The sequence below is a fragment of the Cryptomeria japonica genome, chromosome 10, assembly GCF_030272615.1.
Source record: "Cryptomeria japonica chromosome 10, Sugi_1.0, whole genome shotgun sequence".
Lineage (NCBI taxonomy): Eukaryota > Viridiplantae > Streptophyta > Pinopsida > Cupressales > Cupressaceae > Cryptomeria > Cryptomeria japonica.
The window spans coordinates 309,286,458-309,308,171 of NC_081414.1; the positions used below are offsets into that span (position 1 = coordinate 309,286,458).

General features: G+C 33.6%; 1 protein-coding gene across 1 annotated transcript; it reads right to left on the minus strand.

Moving 5' to 3' along the window:
• Positions 1–8,329: 8,329 nt before the first annotated feature.
• LOC131078955 (F-box protein FBW2) lies at positions 8,330–13,266 on the minus strand. Its single transcript, XM_058016807.2, has 2 exons — positions 11,693–13,266; positions 8,330–9,470 (listed from the first exon to the last, which is right to left on the minus strand). The coding sequence occupies exons 1-2, from the start codon at positions 12,004–12,006 to the stop codon at positions 8,813–8,815; spliced, it is 972 nt and encodes a 323-aa protein (XP_057872790.1). The 5' UTR covers positions 12,007–13,266; the 3' UTR covers positions 8,330–8,812.
• Positions 13,267–21,714: the final 8,448 nt, after the last annotated feature.

Consider the following 21,714-nt stretch of genomic DNA (forward strand, 5'->3'; position numbering starts at 1 on the left):
AAATCTATAAATTGGAGCCTTCTCCCTCATATCCATAACACAATCTTGAGCTAAACTTATGCTACCATTTTCATTCCAAAATATTTTCTTTGTTGTGCAATTTGGAGAGCAATCCACATCCTAAAGTATCAAAAACAAATCAAGTGGAAAAGGGTGACTTCGTTTCTAACTCTATCCATGGAGTGGTAAAGGCATAAGTCTTAGTTTTGCATTTAATTTGAATGTTTAGTTGTTGTTTAGACTTAGCATTTACTCACTTTTAGACGTGTTGGATTCACCCTTCACAACAACAATTCTTGTGATGGTGATTTAAAAATGTTCATAATGATATGTACATTAATAATGGTGCAACTATTGATAAATAAGATCATGCAATTCATTCATATTTTTAGAACACTAGTGCTTTTCACTACAAAACACTTCAAAATATGAGTTGCACAAAAGTGCCAGGTACTTATAGTCATGATGTCGATCGATCTAGAAACGAAATGATTCCTCTCAAATAATGACAAATGTCTTTAATAGTAGAATTTTGTATAGATATATGTCCTTGTGTTAGAGGTATTAACAAATTTATTGTAGATGATTGAATCCGATTTTTCCCAAATAGCTAGTAAATTGCAATCTACTACTAAATTTTGTGTGTGTCCTATGGAAGGTGCCTCGGGTAGAATTGTTAACTTGTGAAACCCGTCTTTTCCTTTCTAATAGATTGGTGAGTTATTATAAGAACAACTTAATGATTTCTTTCTCTAATTTGAACACTCGTGAAAATTGGAAGTTGCTTTGAATGTCAAATCCACTAGAATAAAACTAAGGGATCATTTCACTAGTAATGTTTGTTGCTAGCCTAATTGCAATTGGATATTAGCAAGGGACTTTAACACCCCTCCTTTTCCTTTTAAAAAATTGGGGGCCTTGATAATTACTCTAATAGCATGGTGGATTTTACTAACTTCCTCACCATTTTAGATGTTGACCAACTGGAAACTTCAGTTACCTAATCTACTATAAGAATAAGAAACTACCTTATTCAAGTCAATCTTGACATATTTATTATTCCTAATGCATGGAACATTCTTCCTACTCTCACTCTTAAGGCTCTTCCTAGAGTGGGATCAAGCCATAACCCATTTTTGTAGTGGGATAATCATATAAAGAAAGGTCCTTGCCCTTTTAGGTATGAAATCATATAGGATTCTCATCCAACTTTAGGTAGTTGGTTTCAGATTGGTGGAATAGTCATGTTCAAGGTACTATCATGTTTCACTTAGCCCAGAAAATCAAATGGGTGAAAAATAAAGCCAAACGCTAGAATATATTATTTTTGGTAATATTTTTCATAAGAATAGCTAACTAAGGACCTTGAGGAATTATAGGATAGAATGGTTGTTGAAGCTTATGATATAGAGACATGTAATAATGTAAAAAGCCTAAGAGAGGAATGGAAGAGATTAATGAGTCGTGAAGAAATTTTTTAGAAGCAAAAGTCTCAGATTCAATGGCTTACTTAGGAACACCAAGTTTGTCCACCAGTCTACTTTGAAACATAGAAGGAGAAATAACACAAGAAGTCCAATAAACTCAGATGGTAGCATTCTAAGTTTTAAAGAACAAATTGTTGATGCAGTTGTTTATTTTTTCTAGGAGACTTTTACAAACAATTTTACAGATATATGTTGTCAACTTGAGATTTTTTAGTGATTTCTATGTTGCTCAATGAGAGCGATAATGTTAAAATGGCTAAAGTTATAACCATGGAGGAAGTGATAGATGTTGTTTTCTCATTTGGAGCCTAGAAGGCTTTGAGACCTAATGGTTTTATCCCCTCTTTCTTCCAAGAATTTTGGGAGATTATTTGCGAAGACCTCTAAAACAACTTAATTCATTTTTTATTGTTTTAGTAGACTTCTAAAACAACTTAATTCACCTTTTATTGTTTTCATGCCAAAAAGAAAGAAGCAACTACTTTGATGGGTTTTGGGACCTGTAAGTCTTTGTAACATACTATATAAAATCTTTTCTAAGCAACTTGTTAACAAAATTAAGCCTTTCTATCATCTTTTGATTTCTCATAATCAAAATGGATTTATTCTAGGAAGATATTTTAGATGTTATTTTAACAACTCATGAAATCACTCATTCTGTGGAGAATAGTAAAAAATAGGTATTATCCTAAAATTAGATATTTATAAAGCTATGACAAAGTGGCTTGGCTATTATTGCTTGTTGTTTGTCAAAAGTTTGGTTTTTAGGGGAGGATCCTTCAAATGATTAAAGGATGTGTGTCTATGTTAAAGTGCTTGATTTTAGTGAATGGTATTTTTAAGGATGTGTGTCTATGTTAAAGTGCTTGATTTTAGTGAATGGTATTTTTAGAGGGTTTTCCTCATGCAGTAGAGGTCTTAGACAAGATGATCCTATCTCCCTTTAGACAAGATGATCCTATCTCCCTTTACTTTTTTATTAAGACAAGATGATCCCATCTCCCTTTACTTTTTTATTATTGTTGTTGAAATCCATGGAAGAAACTTCTAGAGCTTTATTGGTATTAGAGTTCTAAAGGGGGTTAAAGTTGCTTCTTCCTTATCTCCATCTTCTTATCAAGAATATGTGGAGAAATCAAATGACTGGTTGAGTTTTGATGGTTGAGTTTTGATGGCTCTTACAAAGAAGTGTAGTCATAAGAATTTGCACTTTATTTGTAAACAAAATGAATATTGAAAATGTCGGAAAATTAAATGACTAGTTCTGTTTTGATGATTCTTACAAAGAAGGTAGCTAGAAGAGGGTGTTTTAAGAAACAGTCACTTCAACTTTCAAATTATCACATCTTTGAAAGAAAATGAAAAAAAAAAGTACTATCTTACAAGTAATCTTTTTAACATCATGGGTGCGTGCTTTGGCACGTTTCTTTCCTAAGCAATTCATATGGTGTGCACAAACCTACATTTTATTGTTATAAGTGTACTTCCACTTTATTTGAGGCTTTGATGAACATTTGAAATCAAGCGAGGAAAAGGTAAAAAGCATCTTTGCATGGAGAAGATCATCAACATTGATGTCTGGTGTGCTTACTTGTGTAATTATGTTATTGCCGCACTAACATTCATCCTAAAACATTAAATTGGAAAAATAAGCTAATTATAATCTTCGAAAGATATAGACGCATATGCACAATGGGAATAATACAAGCCACGCCCAACACAATACACACCACAATTCATCTTAAACCGTTAATTGGAAAATGAAGCAGAAATCGACTTGCAAGGATCTACATGCATATAGCCCATACGATTAAATTGTATCAGCAATTCACGACCAATGGAGCTTTAGCTACATATAAGCTTGCAATGAGAAACCCAAAATCGCGCCGTAGTTACATATGGGTTTTACATATCATAGTGAAATCTCATATTGGAAAACATGCATACATATCCATCCCGCTTTTCAAGCCTGATCAAATTAGTAATTATGAAAAAATCAAAGATTCACCCCATAATGACACACTTCGCCTTGAAAATAAGGAAAAACATAGGAAAACATAAAATCTTGCCACCGATTTGAAGTTCCACAATTTGATTAATATTACCAATTAAACCCTACAATAAGAGATGCAACCTAGTCCTATTCTGATGAAGCAAACGCAGGCTTATAGTTAAAAATCAGAAACTACCAAAACTCGTCAAATCGAAAGACTAATCAGAGTAATATGGCTTGAAATTTCAAGGATTTTTTCTGTTAAAAGACTACCTTTGAATCAAAACACCATCATCTCCCAAGCAAGTTCACATTCAACTATGTAGTTTGACTGGCACTCCAACCAAGTCTTGCATCTTTACATATGTTTACAAGTTGTTACCACGTTCCTTCTCGGAGCTCTATATTCCACATTCCATTTCTACTTTAAAAATCTTTCGAAACACTAGCAAAAAAATTTTAAATTGATTCAGGACAAAATCCAACAGCCAGGTGTGTATCATGTAATCCCTATTTCTTGTATGGCTTCCATACCGTAACGGGGTATAAAAGCCCTCAATCATTCCCATCGATTGCATTTGAGACTCTGCCCTCATCCACTCCCAACTGTATATACCATCAAGGTCTTCGTCCCACTCATCACCGCTTTCATCCAAGTCCTCTTCATAAAGCCATTGATAATAGTCATATTCACGGTAGGACAGAGAATCATATTCATAATCATATGCATTGTAATCTTCTCGGTCAGAGAAATCAGTGTCATCAACCACAGGGCCCAGGAAAACCTTGAACTTACACAAGCGCTCGGCCAGGGACTGCTGCATAGCTACATTCCAACAGCCTCGAATATTCAAGTGTTCCAACACCGTGCATGTGTTTAAAATGGCTTCAATACCCAGGTCAGTAAACAAACCGTAACACAGCTCCAAATGCTTCAAACGAGACGTGCTCAGCAATAGCAAATGCTTCATCGTCTCTCGGGGTTCCCCTCACTGTAGATAGCGGATGCATATTTCTGATCAAATGTGTGAGGAACTTGCAGTGCTTCCCCAGGATCTCCAATGAAGAATAAGTCATCTTCTCACACCAACTGATATCCAGGTACGTGACAGTCGCCAATCTAGGAGCCACTTGCATAGCAATCGTATCTGTTACTTCACTCATCGGTATCCGTAAGACCTCTAGATTATGAGCACTGCAGACACATAATCACAGATACGAATCAACACACTGCCACAATAAATAAGAGGAATGTGCAATTTTTATTTTCTCTCACAGGCAATCTACCAAACCAGTTTCACATTCAAGAGAGCCCTTTAAAAATCTTCTGTAGCTCACTGTCAAATGAATGATATCCTTGCCCTCCTCCATAATACCTTGGATTTTGGCACTGTACTCAGCTTCCAGGATTTGCAGTTTATTAATTTGTGCGTATATATACCAATTCTCACAACTCGCCTTAGCTTTGTACTTAGCTATCACTAGGTGTGTTAGACAATGGTTGTACCTCTACCCACTAACGTGTAGATCTAACTAGTCGACTTACGAGCATTTAACACTGAAGAAAGAGTACAAGACTAGAACATTATTAAAGAATGAAACCTGAGAGTCTTCCAACTAATATTTGTTCAGAAAGGACTGCAAAAAGCATAAATTTTGGTGGCAACTACATTGTTTATTAAACAAAACTAAAGAAACTTGAGTTTTAGAAATAGATAAAACCAAGATAATCTAACGTATAATTTTGTTGGTTCCCTACACCAACCTCTTTTCTTCAGCCTTTTCACAAGTTCCTTCCCACCACACTTTCCAAAGATTACAGCACCTAAACCACGAGACAACTGTAGGTCAACTTTTGGCAATGATCTAGAGAAATCCTGGAAAAGAGTGGTGATGTGTCTGAATAGACACTCTGAATAGACACTCTTACTACTGTAAATCTAAATGGGATTGAAATGTTCAATAGCTTTAATGCAGAGAGTATCTCTCAACTCCTCTGCCCTCATCTCTCAACCAGGCTGCTCGATAATTCATAGACTCAAAACCTGAAAATAAACCCTGCCTCTGCAAAAGGAAATAATCCATGATATTTTGCCCATCACAAGGCAGATACAATCCTAAAAAAACCAGAAACTTTCCTACCAACCGCATTTTTCCCCTCCATCGCAAGAACCAGTTTAGTTGCGGGGCTCCCACTTTTCTTCATTTCTTTTTTAGCTGTTCGTGATTTTTATTTTTGTTGGTAACTGACAGTTATGTCAGCCCTTTTTTGGGTGCTTTCTCCTTTATGAGAATGGTTTATTCTCAGATTTGAGTCTATGAATTATTGAGCAGCCTGATTGAGAGACGAGGGCAGAAGAGACTTGAGAGATACTCTCTGCATCAAGCTTAACCATTATTTAACTAGAAGCAATGAGAACCACTTGCAAGACCCTACTCAGAGATAAGTTAACTAGGCTTGATTTGGGTAAACTCAATGGTTGTTAATCACACTTAGTGTCAAAATAGTGCTGATATGGATGACCTCTCAGAAAGTTCCAATGTTTCAACCCTATGAGCATAACCTAACCTAGATGCAATTAATGTGAAACAAACCATTAAAGCTCCTGAGAGAGGGTTCACATGAACCATATGCAAATGAAAAATGGGTCAATAAATTTGACTCAAACTATGTAGTTAAATGCTGACAAATCATCATGATAAGACCGTACTCAATCATGCTCACTAAACCGTGCATGAAATTAAGACAGACAAAAGTTGTCTCAGAGCTGTCCATATAGCTAAGCAAAAGGGATCTGTTGATCATATGTGGGTTGTATATTTTACTCTGGTTTCTTTCGCTTTGCTTGATCTCATCTTCCAATTCTTCTTGGAAGTTGTTTCATCTGCCAATCAAAATCCAATAGACCAGAGCGTGTTGCTTTTATTAGCTTATCATCTTTAAATATTCTTCTGTACTTTCAAACCAAACTTGTTTTATTTTTCGTCAACTCCATACCAACAACAATAAAAGCCTAGGAGATTTGCATCCTGCCGCATATGCACGGCTACCAGACTTTTTATGGGATGTTCAGAAAATGTATGAAGTTCATTAATTGTAAATGGAATTTTTAACATTTAGTTTTGTACCTTCCACCTGCCAAAACATCAAATTGGAAAATTTAAATCATTTTACCTCAATATCCAATTTATGAATTGAAGTACCCTTTAGTACTAGATAATAATTCTGATCTTATAATTTTCCAAATTTGCCAAATTTGTAGTGTCACAACTGCTACATGTAGAGAATACTGGGTTCCCTCGTCTGTATATTTTTCCAAAAGGCAAATCAAAAGACGATGCCGCCTCCACTTTTTGTGAAGTTGCTCTTCGAATTCATGAGTTCCAAAACATGATATAGACACCCGCACCTGACATTATTGGACGATTACAAACTTTTAGTAGATTTATAAAACAGTATATTTACTCATCTTATGTTATGCAAGGAAGATTGAACCCTTTTTGTCTCACATTGGACTTTTCCATTTCATATTGTAACATGAATATCTTAAATATACATTTATCTAAGAGATGTTGAGGGATATCAATGTTATTTAAATAGATGTATTTAAGATATCCATGCTATTTAATTAGACTCCCATATCGATGTATATATAATTAGGTATAATAAGCGTTTGACATGTAAATGACTATAAATTTACTTTAAGGGTTTTGTTATCCACTCACTCTAGTATGGTGTAGTTATGGTGTACTTAGAATCTCCAGAACAACAGCATCATAGCACAAGAAGCAGCTTTAGCCAACCATTTATTGAAATGTTCCATTCTGTAGATAAAAGATGACCGCCACTATTTAAGACGACACAGCCACCTTCAATTTGTACGAAACTTCAAAACACAAATACCAAATAGATCAAGTTCGAAACTGGGTATTGACTAGATTTGTAGTCTTGATTTGCCTACGAAGTAAACAAACTGATTTGAACTAAATGCAATCAACCTAACTGGCAATTCTATCCCCAAGGCGTTTAAAGTTTACTTCTCTTTCATTTGCATAATCCAACCATGCTACTTCATTTACATCCTCACATTTTACAGCAAGGTAACTACAGCTTAACTAACAACTATTATCTCATTAATGTAATAAGCTATTAAATCATATATGCGTAGGTGAGAGATTTATTATACCGCCAGTGCTTAATTAGCTATGAGAGTACAAAGCACCAGCGCACACCCAGAAGTTAGGTTACACAGACTATATCAGAATGTTCAAAGATGTACCAGTAACAGTGACGGTACATGTGCCCACCAGATACAAGCACACTAGTCCATTTTAACAATAGGCTGCCATGTTATTATGCCACTACCAAACTAGTTAATAAACCTAAGTTGTTCACTTTGACGAGTGTAGACTATTGTTGGGAGAAAGAAGATAAAATTTGGACACTTACAGAAACACAAGCATACATTCACAAGGACTCTAAGCTACACACCCATGAGAGATAAAAGGTTATCTGATATCAACGAACCATATATTGGCTTGAATATTTTACTCAAATGGAAAAGAAATTATTATTATAAATTTAATAGACATAAATAGAACTATAGTTACATATGAAATTGCATAATATCATGATAAATGAAATATTGAATATGAATTATCAACATATTCATTGAAAAACATAAACAAATGTTTGTTTTGCTTTTCAAGCCCAGATCAAAGTGCAATTTATATATTTTATCTCACATACGGAAGACAATCAAACTTCATCACAGGAAACCTAACAGAGGGTCAGTCCTTAGCAACATAATGCTTTGAAAAGATACATAAGCAACTAGGCTGCTCTATATAATACAGAAAACATAATCTGCAATGCAGAGAGTTCTCCTTTTGCTTTAAAAGAAAAGATAACAACAAATTTACCAGTTGATCATTTACAACAACAGACAGCAGTTCAGCTCAACAATAAAATGCGCAATCCATTGCCTGCTCTAAGGACCAAAAACAAATGCTGCTAATACAAATGAGAAACCACCAAACCTTCTCAAATAAAAGGCCTTTCTTCCCAGGATACCATTTCATCAAGACACATACCATCTTACAGATTCATCTCCATCCATGTAAGAGTTTCTCCAGCATTCCAAGGCCAAGCTTACCTTACATTTTTGCAAAGCTCATGTTGACAAGTTGTTACTGCATTCCTTTTTGAAGCTTATCATTCCCAAATCACTTGGAGATAATCTTTGAAGAGACACAAATTAGCAAACATTAAATCAAGACAGAATCCAAAACACGAGCAGATCTGGAGAGACTTGCATTCTGTGCTAGGACATTACGACCGTGGAGACGTTGGCCAATCACTATCATCGCTGTCATTTGAGACTGTGCCATCATATACTCTCAGCTGTATCCCATCAAGGTCTTCATCCCATGCATCATCACTTTCATAGAATTCTTCTTCATAGTCCCTTGGATAGTAGTCATAATCATATTCTGACATAGAATCATATTCATCATCATATGAGTGGTAATCTTCTAAGTCATAACGATCTGAATCAACCACGGGGCCTAAAAAGACCTTCAATTTACGGCACTGATCAGCAAGGGAATCCTGCATAGCTACATTCCAACAGCCACGGATATCCAAGTGTTCCAACTCCTTGCACATGCTTAAAAGGGCCTCCATACCTGCATCAGTGAGCAGCCCATAAGCTAACTCCAAATGCTTCAAGCGAGACATGTGGTTAGCAATGGCAAATGCTTCATCATCCTTTGGATCTTGACCCACGGTGCCTTGTGGATGCATATTCCTGCTCAGACGTATAAGGAGCTTGCAGTTTTTCCCCAGGGACTCCAAGGAAGAAGAAGTCATCTTCTCACAACAACTAATATCCAAATAGGTTAAGTTTGCCAATTTGGGAGCAACTTGTGTAGCAATGGAATCTGTCACTTCACTCATAGGCATGCGCAGGGCCTGAAGACTATTAGCACTGCAGAAACATAATCATAGGTAAAATCATCACTTGGACACAAATAAAAAGACAATTCAACAAACCTTTATTCTCTACCTCTCTCTGGTAATGTACCTCTCACATCTAATTTCACAGTCAACAAAGCCCAAAACACAATTTCAACACCATTTCTCCCCAGTAGGTCCCTTGTTTACATTACTCAACCTACCAAGCATAGCCATGGTTTACTTATAGGTGTAAGAATGCAAGTGCCCCATAAGGAAATAAAATATTATATTAACATTCTCAGATGACCAAATAAGTTCAATAGGACTCAAATACCATGAGTTGGTTTGAGGGGAATCCAACAACTAGGAATGTACAGTGTCTTGAATTCAAAATACAGAGATAATATCTTAAACTAGATCTAGGGCTAAAAAGGCCAAACAAAAGGGAGTAAACATAGGGGTAAACCCTGCAAAAGAAGACCTCAATTCAAACATATCAAACCACAAGTGCAAAGAGAAAGAAGATGTTGAAGAAGAAAGCTCCCTGATGATCACCAAGGACGGGCCAACTTACTGTCCAAAGAAATCCCCGATGATCACCAAGGATGAGCCAACTTATAGTCCAAAGATGATCTTAGAAGAATTACATGGACTAAGAAAAGAGTGTGACACAAATTTTGATAAGGACTTAAGTGGCAGCTGTTTACCGCTTGTCATAGTCTATCCTCTCAGAGAATATCAAACAAGCTGCAGGTTCAGAAGACCCAAATTCTTAACTTACCAATGCACCTTACTTCTTTTATCAATAAACATAAAACCAGACAACATCTGCATTATAATCATTCTTGCTCTCCTATAATGCAAAACCATTATAAGCCTCCCACCATTCCTAATTTTATCCACAGAAACGTATTCTTCATCTGTTTCATTGCACACATGGCAAAAACAAAATATAAATCTAAAGAACAGAGGACCAGAATAACCACCCTCGGAACCTAAATACCTGCATGCAAATGTCGAAGGTAAAAATTCTCTTCTCATCTCTATAAAGTATAAACAACATAGGCTCAATCACTCCTCTATTTTTAAAAAATTAAAGATAGTTATTACTCTTCTTTACCGCCAAAAAAGAACTTCGTATCCCCCTCAAACAACATTAAAATCAGCCAATCCTATATTATTCTTTTCACGGGTTTCTCATAATTAGCCTTCTTCATTGCAAACACCGCATAAACAAAACAAAAATACAACAAAAAAGGTTGCTAATTTGCTAAATAACCATCCAAATAATCCATCAACGCACTTACATCTTTATAGGCCCCATATTCTGAATTCTCCACTGCATCTTAATTCTACTTTCAAAAAAACGAGATAAACTGAACCGCTACTACACTTTCCAAGGGACCGATACTAGTTCTCGATCTCCTTTATTTTAGACAAAATAGCATAAACTGAAAATCAAAGAATGAGTGCCCAGAATGAACATACTCAGAACCTACCAGGCTACTTGCAAGTTTAGAAGATCCAATGTCTCGATTCTCCAATGTATTTTGCTCTTATTTCTAATCATAACATTGAATCGGCCTCTCTTAAATTTTAATAGGAACCTATTTCTTGCTCTCTTATATGGCATACATTTTAAAACCTCAACAACGTACGTTAAAACCAAAAAAAAAACATTCCTACACTTTTTTATCGCAGTCCCTTCATATTTCTTGCTCTTCAGTATTGCAGAGAGATTTTATATCCCTCACAACGGGCATTAAAACCAACCATTCCTACACATTTTTACAGTCCCATCAATGTAAACACGGAATAATTTAGATTCTGAAAGTGTCAATATAAGCCGCTGTCGTCATCTCTTCTCAAATGCAAAATAGTTCAAATGATCCGCTAATAATACATATTAACTATTATAAACAATTTCAAAATAGATAATTTCAAAAATAAGGGTCTAGATGAACAACTAAACCCTACTGATTTTATGCCAAGGGATTATATTATAAACTAGCTCAGAAGTGTATAAATCCAGGACTGGATATTTGCCAATAGGCATCACTCACTCACTCGTATTGACACTGGATTCTACTTCTCGGGGAAAAACATAGATATGCAGAAAGATTGAGAGCATTTTCACGCACCCTAGGTTATGCCTATCAACAAATTCAAACCAGGACTTAGACGGGTTTGAGCTAGCTTATGATAGAAGCAATGATAAAAGGGATAGTTTAAAGATTATAATAAACGACTTACTAGCTAGTAATGAAGTCAAAGATTGGGTCGTTGGTCAATCCAAACACGGACAATTTGCGCATCGATCCTCGGCTTCTGTGGACAAGCATCTTCACCATTCTCTCCATAGCTTCTGGCGTGCAGCGGCGGCACCAATCCTCAATATCGATCTCTTGCCAGCAGTCTGGCTGCAAGACTACCTTCCTCCACGACTTACAAACTGCAGGCACCACCGTGAGAATCTCCTGAAACGACATTTTCTTGAAAATAAGGGCAAGAGCATCTGGTATAAGCTCTTCCCATGGTCGATCACACTCTCCTTTGCTATCCAGCATCCTAACAATTATCCAAAATCCCTGCGTAGAAACCCCGAACTTCTCACTAGAAATATACACCCCAACACCTTCAAAGCAGTGAGCAAATAGTGGTATCGTACAAATCTTTTGGACACTTGCCGCAAAATGAATAAAACATTTTTTTAGCTTTCACACCCGGATGTCTAACCCTAAATTTTAGGAGTCGATTTGACCATACAAAATTTTCAACAGATTTGTTAACTTCTATCTCCACATACACTACAAAACCAAGAGCACTCAGCAAACACTGATATTTTGGAAATGTGAACTGGAATTCCACATTATGTTCTTAAGCAAGACAAAGCCGCTTTCCACGATCCAATGGCGTGCTCAGATTCGTCTAGTTTGCAAATCTTTCACTGATTTCCACATATTCAGCAAGAAAAGACAAAGATGGATAATATCCAGCTCAATTTCAAAGTTTTTCAAACATTTACGATTCAAATTCAGATTCCTCGAACTCTAACAAACCACAATCTCACGTAGCATAAGTATAATCCTTCGACGAATCCAAGTCTCCAATTGGTTCTAAATTCGCCAAAACCTCTGTTAACAAATCCGCCACTACCTACAAACAAAGTTCCAGAAACTTTCACCAAACCCCAAGTTTATAAACTCTCCAAACCCTGCCACCATCTCAGTGCAACATTAGCATCAAATTTATCCAAATCTTGCGGTGCCAGATCCTGCATTACAAGCTGCAACATTTAACGCCAAATGAAAAACAAACCCTTACCTGGCAAACCCTACCACAACTTCACCCTGCAACATTGACAGCCCCAAATTCACCCAATCCCGGGTTAACTACACTTCTTTAAAAACTCCCGATCTGCAACACATTTAATGATGCCAATTAAGGGATGAATTCATGAATCCTCGCTTAAAACCCGGAACACATTAAAGGCACTCACATCACAAGCATTAAAACCAGCTTTCAGCCGACTACTCAAATCTCATTATTCAAAACCCTAAACACCATTAAAGATCTGAACGGAAAAGCACCCAATTTAAGCCAAATTAAAACACAAAACGGCTGATTTAATTCCTTCCATATTCAAACATATTGTTGCATTGCAGTAATCGATGTTATCCCGCCCTTCTTAATGTCTCGTTTCCTTGGAATTTAACAAGCCTGCGCATAGAAGGGTGCAGCCCTTCAACGAGGGGCACTGATGGAGAAGGACACGTGTCGGCCATCTTCCATGCGTCAAACATTCGTTCCCTTTCATTTATTTTGTAAGGGAATAAAAGAGTTTAAAGAGACTTTTTGGGGCTTTGTTTTAAAATATATTTTGGATTCTAGAATGATTTTTGAAATCCGTTTCAGATATTTTATCTAAATGCGGTTCTCTTTTTACTAATTAGCTTGAGACGGGGCTATTGTGGTATCTTAAGTACAAGTGTGTCATACACACATGTGAAGGCAACCTTCACATTTATGTGCGCCTTTCTCTTGGTCAAACTGGGACAGAAACATTGAACAAGTAAGAGGGAATGTAATTTCAAGGACAAGAGTATAGGGCATTAATGGTATGGTAAGTTATATATGTGTATGTATGTGTGGTAGAGGTGTCTTCGCAACCTAGTGTTTAATCTGTTTTATTTTGGGTTTATAAACTGTCAAGTTGGGGTTAGGAAGGGGGCAAGGTGAGGCAAGACTAGCTCTTTAGGGATGTACGCAGTCTCCCGCAAGCTACGTGCATCGAACAAATCTAAGTCTCTGAGTTGAACCTGAGACCAATGGGGAGTAAACCTATGGCCCAAAGCAACTCCACTACTCGTAAATATATTTTGGAGAGAAAATATTATTATATTAGATGATATACTTTGATTAAGTTGTTATGAGAAATAATACACGTGATCAAGTCATCCAAGCAAGAGTTGACCCTGGTCCAACCATACCACAAGATGTTTAAGTCTTTGTGAATGGTATAATCAAGGAACATAAAATCGTGCTTACAGACTAATCTAAAATCTTTGATCAAACTAGGATGTAAACATTGAACATGTTAAGTGAGAATATGGTAAGTTAGTTTTCAAAAAACAATTGCATTATATAGATTTTTTTTGTTATTATATTGGATGGATTATATTGTGGGGAGCAAATATGTTAAAATTAGAAGTTGTTCTTTAGTTAAGTTTGTTATGAGCAAGAATATGTTTGACAAAGTAATGCAACCAAGAGTTGAACCTAGTCCAATTGTACCTCAAGATGTTTGAATCTTTGTGAATAGTTTAATTAAGGAGCATATAATCATGCTTACTAGGTGATCTAAAATGTTTTGGTATAATAATAAGATATTAAAATATAATATTAATTAAAACAATTGAATTATATAGATATTTTAGATTTTTATAATATTGAGAGGATTATAATATGAGGAGCAGATATATATTTAAATTAGGAGTCATTCATTGGCTCAGTTATTCTGACTAGGAATTTGTTTGACAAAAACATCAAAGAGTTGAACCTAGCCCAATCATACCTCAAGATGTCTAAACCTTTGTAAATGGTGTAATCAAGGAACATACCATCATGCTTACCAACATATCTAAAACCCTTCAATGTAATAATAAGATATTGATATATAGTGTATTTATAAATTTGTTTTAATATAATAAAGTTGAGGAGCAACTCATTAAGTTCTGATTTTTAAGAATTATATTTAAACAATATATAGATTTCTTTTAATATGTTAAAATAGATTCTTTTAGTATGTTAAAATAGATTCTTTTAGTATGTTAACATCTATCTAAATTTAATTAAATAGAAAATTATATATTAATTATGATTAAATAAATATGAGTTGAGATTGATACATAAATAAATAAGTGAGAAAGTAAGGTGCCCTCAATTTTATTTGTTAATTTATAATAGCCAAAGATAGATATTGCATTGTACTTAATGCACAACAATTGAATTTTCTTCTAATATTAGAAAATTGTTGTAAGCATTATCACAAACTTGCCTCAAAATTTTGTTGTTTATGGACTAGATCTTGCATGGTTTGGCTATGTGCGGTGTGATTCTATCCTACCAGGAACATTTATATCATTTGCTAAGTTATATTATTGAAACCTACTTAGATGGGAAGATATATTATCTTAAGACCTAGTGGTGCTAATAAGCACCTTTATAAGCTTCTTATTGATCAAAAAAAATTGTAGTCACTTCATTGATGTCAATCAAGCCTCTTGTTGATTTTATGAGTTTGAAGGGATGAACAAGAGAATATATAAACTCCCTAGATGGTGCTAAATATAACATAGGCAAGATGCCACTACAAAACTTTGCAATGCTCTCCAAGTGACAATTGATGTCACAGGTGATCTTGACAAGATGATATGATGGTAAATTATTGTATTGGGGCTTGTACTTAAATGCACAACCCTAGGTACTTGATTTGAATTATTTAAATGCACAACACTAGGTACTTAATTTGAATTATTGAGCATGCAAGTTGAGAAGCAACTAATAAAATTTCTAAAAGTGACAACTCAAGAAGGGAGTAAAATATATTAGAATCGGAAAGACAAGATCAAATACATAGATTTTATTTTGGGGATAGATAGACACTTTTGGTCTAGTTTCAAATATAAGAATGGCTAAAGTGACAATTGGTCTAGCCCATTAGAGATTGAGATAGGTTGAAAGAGGTTGATTATATGACTAATGTTAGTGTATATGCAAAAAGAACAAAAAATTGAGTAGTAGGATAGTATATGAATGAAAAACCAAAATGAGTGTAAAATAATAGGGTAGAAGGGCAAGTTGTACACTTTTATCCTATACATTCCCCATCCCACTTTGGTGTGCTTTTAAACTACATAAAATGTCATGCTAAATCAATCAAACTAGTTATTAAACTAAGTAGACAAATTCAATAAAGATATTTGTTTAGAAAATGTCTTACATTTTTCTTCATATTGTTGGTAGAGTTGTATCTCCAAACCTACACAGACAATCATTAATATAATACATAATAGTAGCATCAGTAGTATTAAAAATAATAGTAAAAATATGCATATAATCAATATGAAATGAAATAAGTGCAAGGCAATATTATATTGAGCATGAAGTCAAATCCATTATGTAATTGAGATGAGTCCAATGAAAACATGCAAAAAAGTTGTGTTGGACCTACATGATTGGCTCAATTTAACCATTGTAGCATTGTCGATGTAGGACTCATGATAATATCTCTTTGACCATCGAATAGTGTAGGACCAATAAAGAAATCACTTTAACCATTGTTGACGTAGAACCCATATAATGGTATGGTAGTTGTTATATGTATAATATATGTAAAGTCCCAACTGGATGCATAATATCATTGTGGATTTGATTTGAGGAAAGAGAAAAAGATATAGAGGCCACATATGTCAATTTGTATGCACTAGAGTGTATGTCAAATATCTAAGTGTGAGGGCTCATCGGTGGAGGAAAAAAAGCTACCCCCAAGTACAAGCATAAATATCATGCACTCAAGATAATTATGTAAGTACAATAGTGTGTAATGTTATTGGTATGTCAAGTGTAATGTAAGCACATAGAAATGACATAAACATTTGGTATATGATAACATTACAAAAATACCATGAAGGTAGACTATTAAAAATATCATCATGTAAAAAATAAAAATGAGCATACCATAAAAAATATGATCAACAAAATCATGCTATTACATAATAAGTATTGAGTATCATCTCCAAAGTGAAGGTATAGGAATCTAAATGGATTGAAACCTAATCCATCAATATATGTCCCCAAGCTACTAGACCAAACAAAGTGGTGTGATAAATCACATAATATGTGTAAAAGAGTTCAAAAGAAAGTATGAAGGTGAGTTAGGGCCAAGCCAACAAACAAGGCATGAAAAAAGGACAAAACATATCACATTTATAAAATAGAATAAAAAACATTGAAAATGAGAATCACAACAAGCATGACTTAATAAAAAATGATAAAAAATAAATCTAAGGATATATAGATGAAAAAGGAGGAACATAATAAATATGGCTCAAACAAAAAGACTAAATCGTAAAAATAAAAAGTAAAGGGAAATGTTGTGTTCAAAAATAAAAGGATAATAAAATATAAGGAATGTTCATGGTCAATTGTGTCAAAATATGTCATTCAAGGTGGTTCTGACAAAATCATGCAAGTAAGAGATGAACCTAGTTCAATTGTACCTCAAGATGTTTGAGTTTCACAAGGAACATACAATCATGCTTACAAAGTGATCTAACATCTTTTGATATAATCATGCAAGCAAGAGATGAACCTGGTCTATTCGTACCTCGAGATGTTTAAATCTTTGTGAATGGTATAATCAAGGAATATACAATCATGCTTACTAATTGATCCAAAATGTTTTGGTATAATGATAAGATATTAAAATGCAATAATTTTAAAAACAATCGAGCTATATACATATTTTATTTTTTTATAATATTGATTTGATTGTAATATGAGGAGAAAATGTATATTTAAATTAAGAGTCATTCTTCAAATGGGTTGTATGACCAAGAAATTATCTAATAAAAACATCAAAGGGTTGAATCTAGCCCAATCCTACCTCGAGACGTCTAAACCTTTGTAAATGGTGTAATCAAGGAACATACCATCATGCTTACCAACTAATCTAAAACCCTTCAATGTAATAATAGGCTATTAATATATAGTGTATTTATATATTTGTTTTGCTTTAAGAAAGTTGAAGAACAATTCATTAAGTTTTGATTTTTAAGAATTATATTTAAATAATATCCTTCAAAATAGATTTATTTTAGTATGTTAACATATGTCTAAGTTTAATTAATAAAAAATTATATGATATTACTTATGATTGAATAAATATGATTTGTGATTGATAAATGATAAAATAAGTGAGAAGGTAAGGTGTGCTTGTTGTTGATCTTTACAATAGCCAAGGATAGATAATGTGTTGTATTTAATGCTAGATGGTTGAATTATCTTCTAAAATTAGATAATTGTTGTAAGTATTATAATAAATCTGCCTCTAAATTTTGTTGTTTATGGACTAGATCACACATGGTTTGGCTATGTATGGTGCAACATAGAAACTCTATCTGACAGGCACATTTATATCCAATGGGAAGATATCTTATCTTAAGACCTAGTGGTGCTAATAAGCGCTTTAATAAGGTTCTTATTAGTCAATCTAGAAATTGTAGTGATTGTATTGATGCAAATCAAGCCTTTGTTGTTGATTTTACAAGTTTAAAGACATGAACAAGAAAATATGTAAACTCCCTAGATGATGCTAAATATAATATATGCAATATGCTAATGCAAAACTTTGCAATTCTCTCCAATTGATGTCACTGGTGATCTTGACAAGATAATATGACAATAAACTATTGTATTGGGGCTTGTACTTAAATGTGCAACCCTAGGTACTCAATTTGAATTATTTAGCATGCAAGTTGACAAGAAACTAACAAAATTTATAAAAGCGACAACTCAAGAAAGGAGTAAAATATATTAGAATTGGAAAGACAAGATCACATGCATAATTTTATTTTGGGGATGTATACACACCTTTGATCGAGTTTCAAATATAAGAATGACTAAAGTGACAAATGGTCCAACCCATTAGAGATTGAGATAGATTGGAAGAGGGTTGATTATATGATTGATGTTAGTGCATATTCGAAAAAATCAAAATTGAGTAGTAGGATAGTTTATTTGTGACAAAACCAAAATGGGTGTAAAATAATAATGTAAAAGAACAAATTGTGCACTTTTCTCCTTTGCATTTCCCCCTTCAACTTTGGTGTGCTTGAAAAATACATGAATCATGCATGCTAAATTAATGAAACTAGTAATTAAACTAAGCAGACAAATACAAAAGGATATATGTTTATAAAATGCCTTACACTTTTCTTCATATTATTGGCTAAGTTGTGTCCAAACCTACACACACAATCATTAATTTAATATATAATAATTGTATCAATACTATGAGATATAATTACAAAAAAATAGCATATAACTCAACATGAAATGAAATAAGTCCAAGGCAACATTATATTGAGCATGAAGTTGGATATAGATGTAAACATGGATATGTAATTGAAACCATGTAAAAATTTATATAGCTACATGTGTTGGAGTCAATTTAAATATGTGTAGCATTGTTGATGTAATGCTCGTGATAATATCTCTTTAACTATCAAATAGTGTATGACCCATAAAGGAATCACTTTAACTAGCATTGATGTAGAACCAACACAATGGATTCATGGTAGTTGTCATATGTATAGTATGTGTGATCAAGGCTCAATCAGATGCATAATATCATTATGGATTTGATTTGAGGAAAGAGAAAAACTGTAGAGGCCACATATGTCAATGTGTATATACTATCTAGAGTAAGTCAAGTATTTAAGTCTAAGGGCTCATTGGTGTGGAATAAAAGGTTGTCCCCGGGTACAAGGATAAATATCACGCTAAAGATGATTATGTAAGTAGAATAGTTGTGATGATATCAGTATGTCGTGTTCAATGTAAGCACATAGTGATGACATAAACATGTAGTATAAGGTAATATTACAAGAATACCACAAAGGTATCTCATAAAAATTGTAGAAGTTTGAGGCTTTGATACCATGTTGAAAAAGAGCTCTAATACCATGTTCAATTTTGCAACACAATCCTGTAAGATCAAAGAGAAAACTAGAAAACCTTTCACAAATGAGAGTAGAAAGAAAAATATGTCATATTCCTCAAAAGCAAATATTGTGGAATAAATTACAATTGTACGATGAGGTGCTTATAAAGAAAGTGCAAAGATGTTTTAAGCTATATTTTGAAGAACTGAAGTGCAAGCATGAGGAGTTAAAAAAAGTTTAACTCTAGCTAAACTAGATGCACAACTAAAACAACTAGAAGCATAAAAGAACAACTAATTGAACTTAAGCCAAAAAAACATAACTAACTGTTAAAATGCTCTAACAAAAATCTCATCATGTAAAAAGTAATGATGAGCATACCATAAAAAATGTGATCAACAAAATTATGCTATAACATAATAAGTATTGAGTATCTTCTTTAAACGAAAGTAAAGAAATCTAATTGGATTGAAAGATAATCTATCAATAAATGTCCCCAAGCTAGGAGACCAAACAAAATGGTGTGAGAAATGACAAATAATATAAGTGTAAAAGAGTTCAAAAGAAAGTATGAATGTGAATTGGGGTAAGCACAACAATCAAGGCAACAAGACATATCATATATAAAAAAAAAGAAATCAATGAAAATGACAATCACAATGAGTGTGACTTAATAAAAAATGCTAAATAATAAATGTAAGGATATATAGATGAAAAAGGAGGAACATAACAAACATGTTTCAAACAACAAGACTAAATTGTAAAAAATAAAAAGTAAAGAAAAATGTTGTGTTCAAAAATAAAATGAAAAAAATGAGATCACAAAATATAAGGAATGCTCATGACCAATTATGTTAAAATATCTCAAAAAAAAAAGGTGGTTCTACTTCATCTAGAGATTAGTTATGAACAAGAGGAAGCAATATAAAGTGCAATCCCCTCCCCCCAAAAAAAGAGAAAAAAAAACATAGAGAGTAACAAACCATGAGAAATAATGTATGGAAATGGTTAACCTATATAATCATCATAGACATCATCATCTAAGAAATTGTCAAAATTCTAACTACTTATTATAGACTTTCTTTTGATGATCCTAATTCACAATATGTGTGCCAATGAAATAATTTCAAACTTTGGTTTTTCCAACGTATTTTCATTCTTTATTCTTCTTTCTTCACCAAATCACTTGCTTGATCTTTATTTTTAGTTGTAGCATTTTATAAGTGGTTTTTTAATTGTTACATTAATATGTTTATGTTTTGTCGCATATCATTGATTCATTCTAATTGCAACGGAATGAGAGATTTAGGAATATCCAACTTTAGTTTTTTTTTCTCATACATTGTTGTATTACATCATTTGATATTTTTTTGTTGAAATGTTTGTTGTTCTTATATACCTTCTAAATTTTATACAAAAAATTTCTCTCCTCAAATGAAGGCTCTTTTAAAGTATAAGGAATGCATTTGAGTCTCTTTTAAAGTATAGAATGCATTTTGAGTGAATTTATATGATTTGAAATAGGTTGATGACGATCTTTTGGTGTACTGACCATCCTTGCTTGGTAAAAAATTATTACATATTGGTGCAATATTTAGGTGATGACTTGAAACTATTATATCCATGAGAAACCAAGGATGATCCTAAACCAATTAAAAAATGTAATAATATAAAAAATATTGATTTATCTCTTTGTGCAATGTTGAAATGTAAAAGGGTGTATATTATATTATCTCACACTATGTCAAATAAGAACACACAAAGAGAAACCCCTAAATGTGCATGTGATTCTTACTATCAATAAATTCTACAAAATAATTACTCTATTTAAATCTTGATATTTGAACTTAGAGACTTAGTCATAATTCCTTCAAATTTATTGCTCTTAATAATACATAGAACATGGAGAGGTTCATAAAATCTATCAGTAGGAATTTAATCATTAGAAAATACACTGGACAAATAAAAAATTCGCCTTAGGTTGCTCATCAATGAGTCCAACAAAGCCTTTGTGAAATGCTAAATATGTGCATCTATTGTTTATTCTTC

Coding starts and splice junctions, on each gene's coding strand:
- LOC131078955 (XM_058016807.2), bottom strand. CDS start 12,006: ATGCTGGATAGCAAAGGAGAGTGTGATCGACCATGGGAAGAGCTTATA. Junction 9,471..11,692: donor TTTGACTTCATTACTAGCTA/GTAAGTCGTTTA, acceptor ATGTTTCTGCAG/TGCTAATAGTCTTCAGGCCC.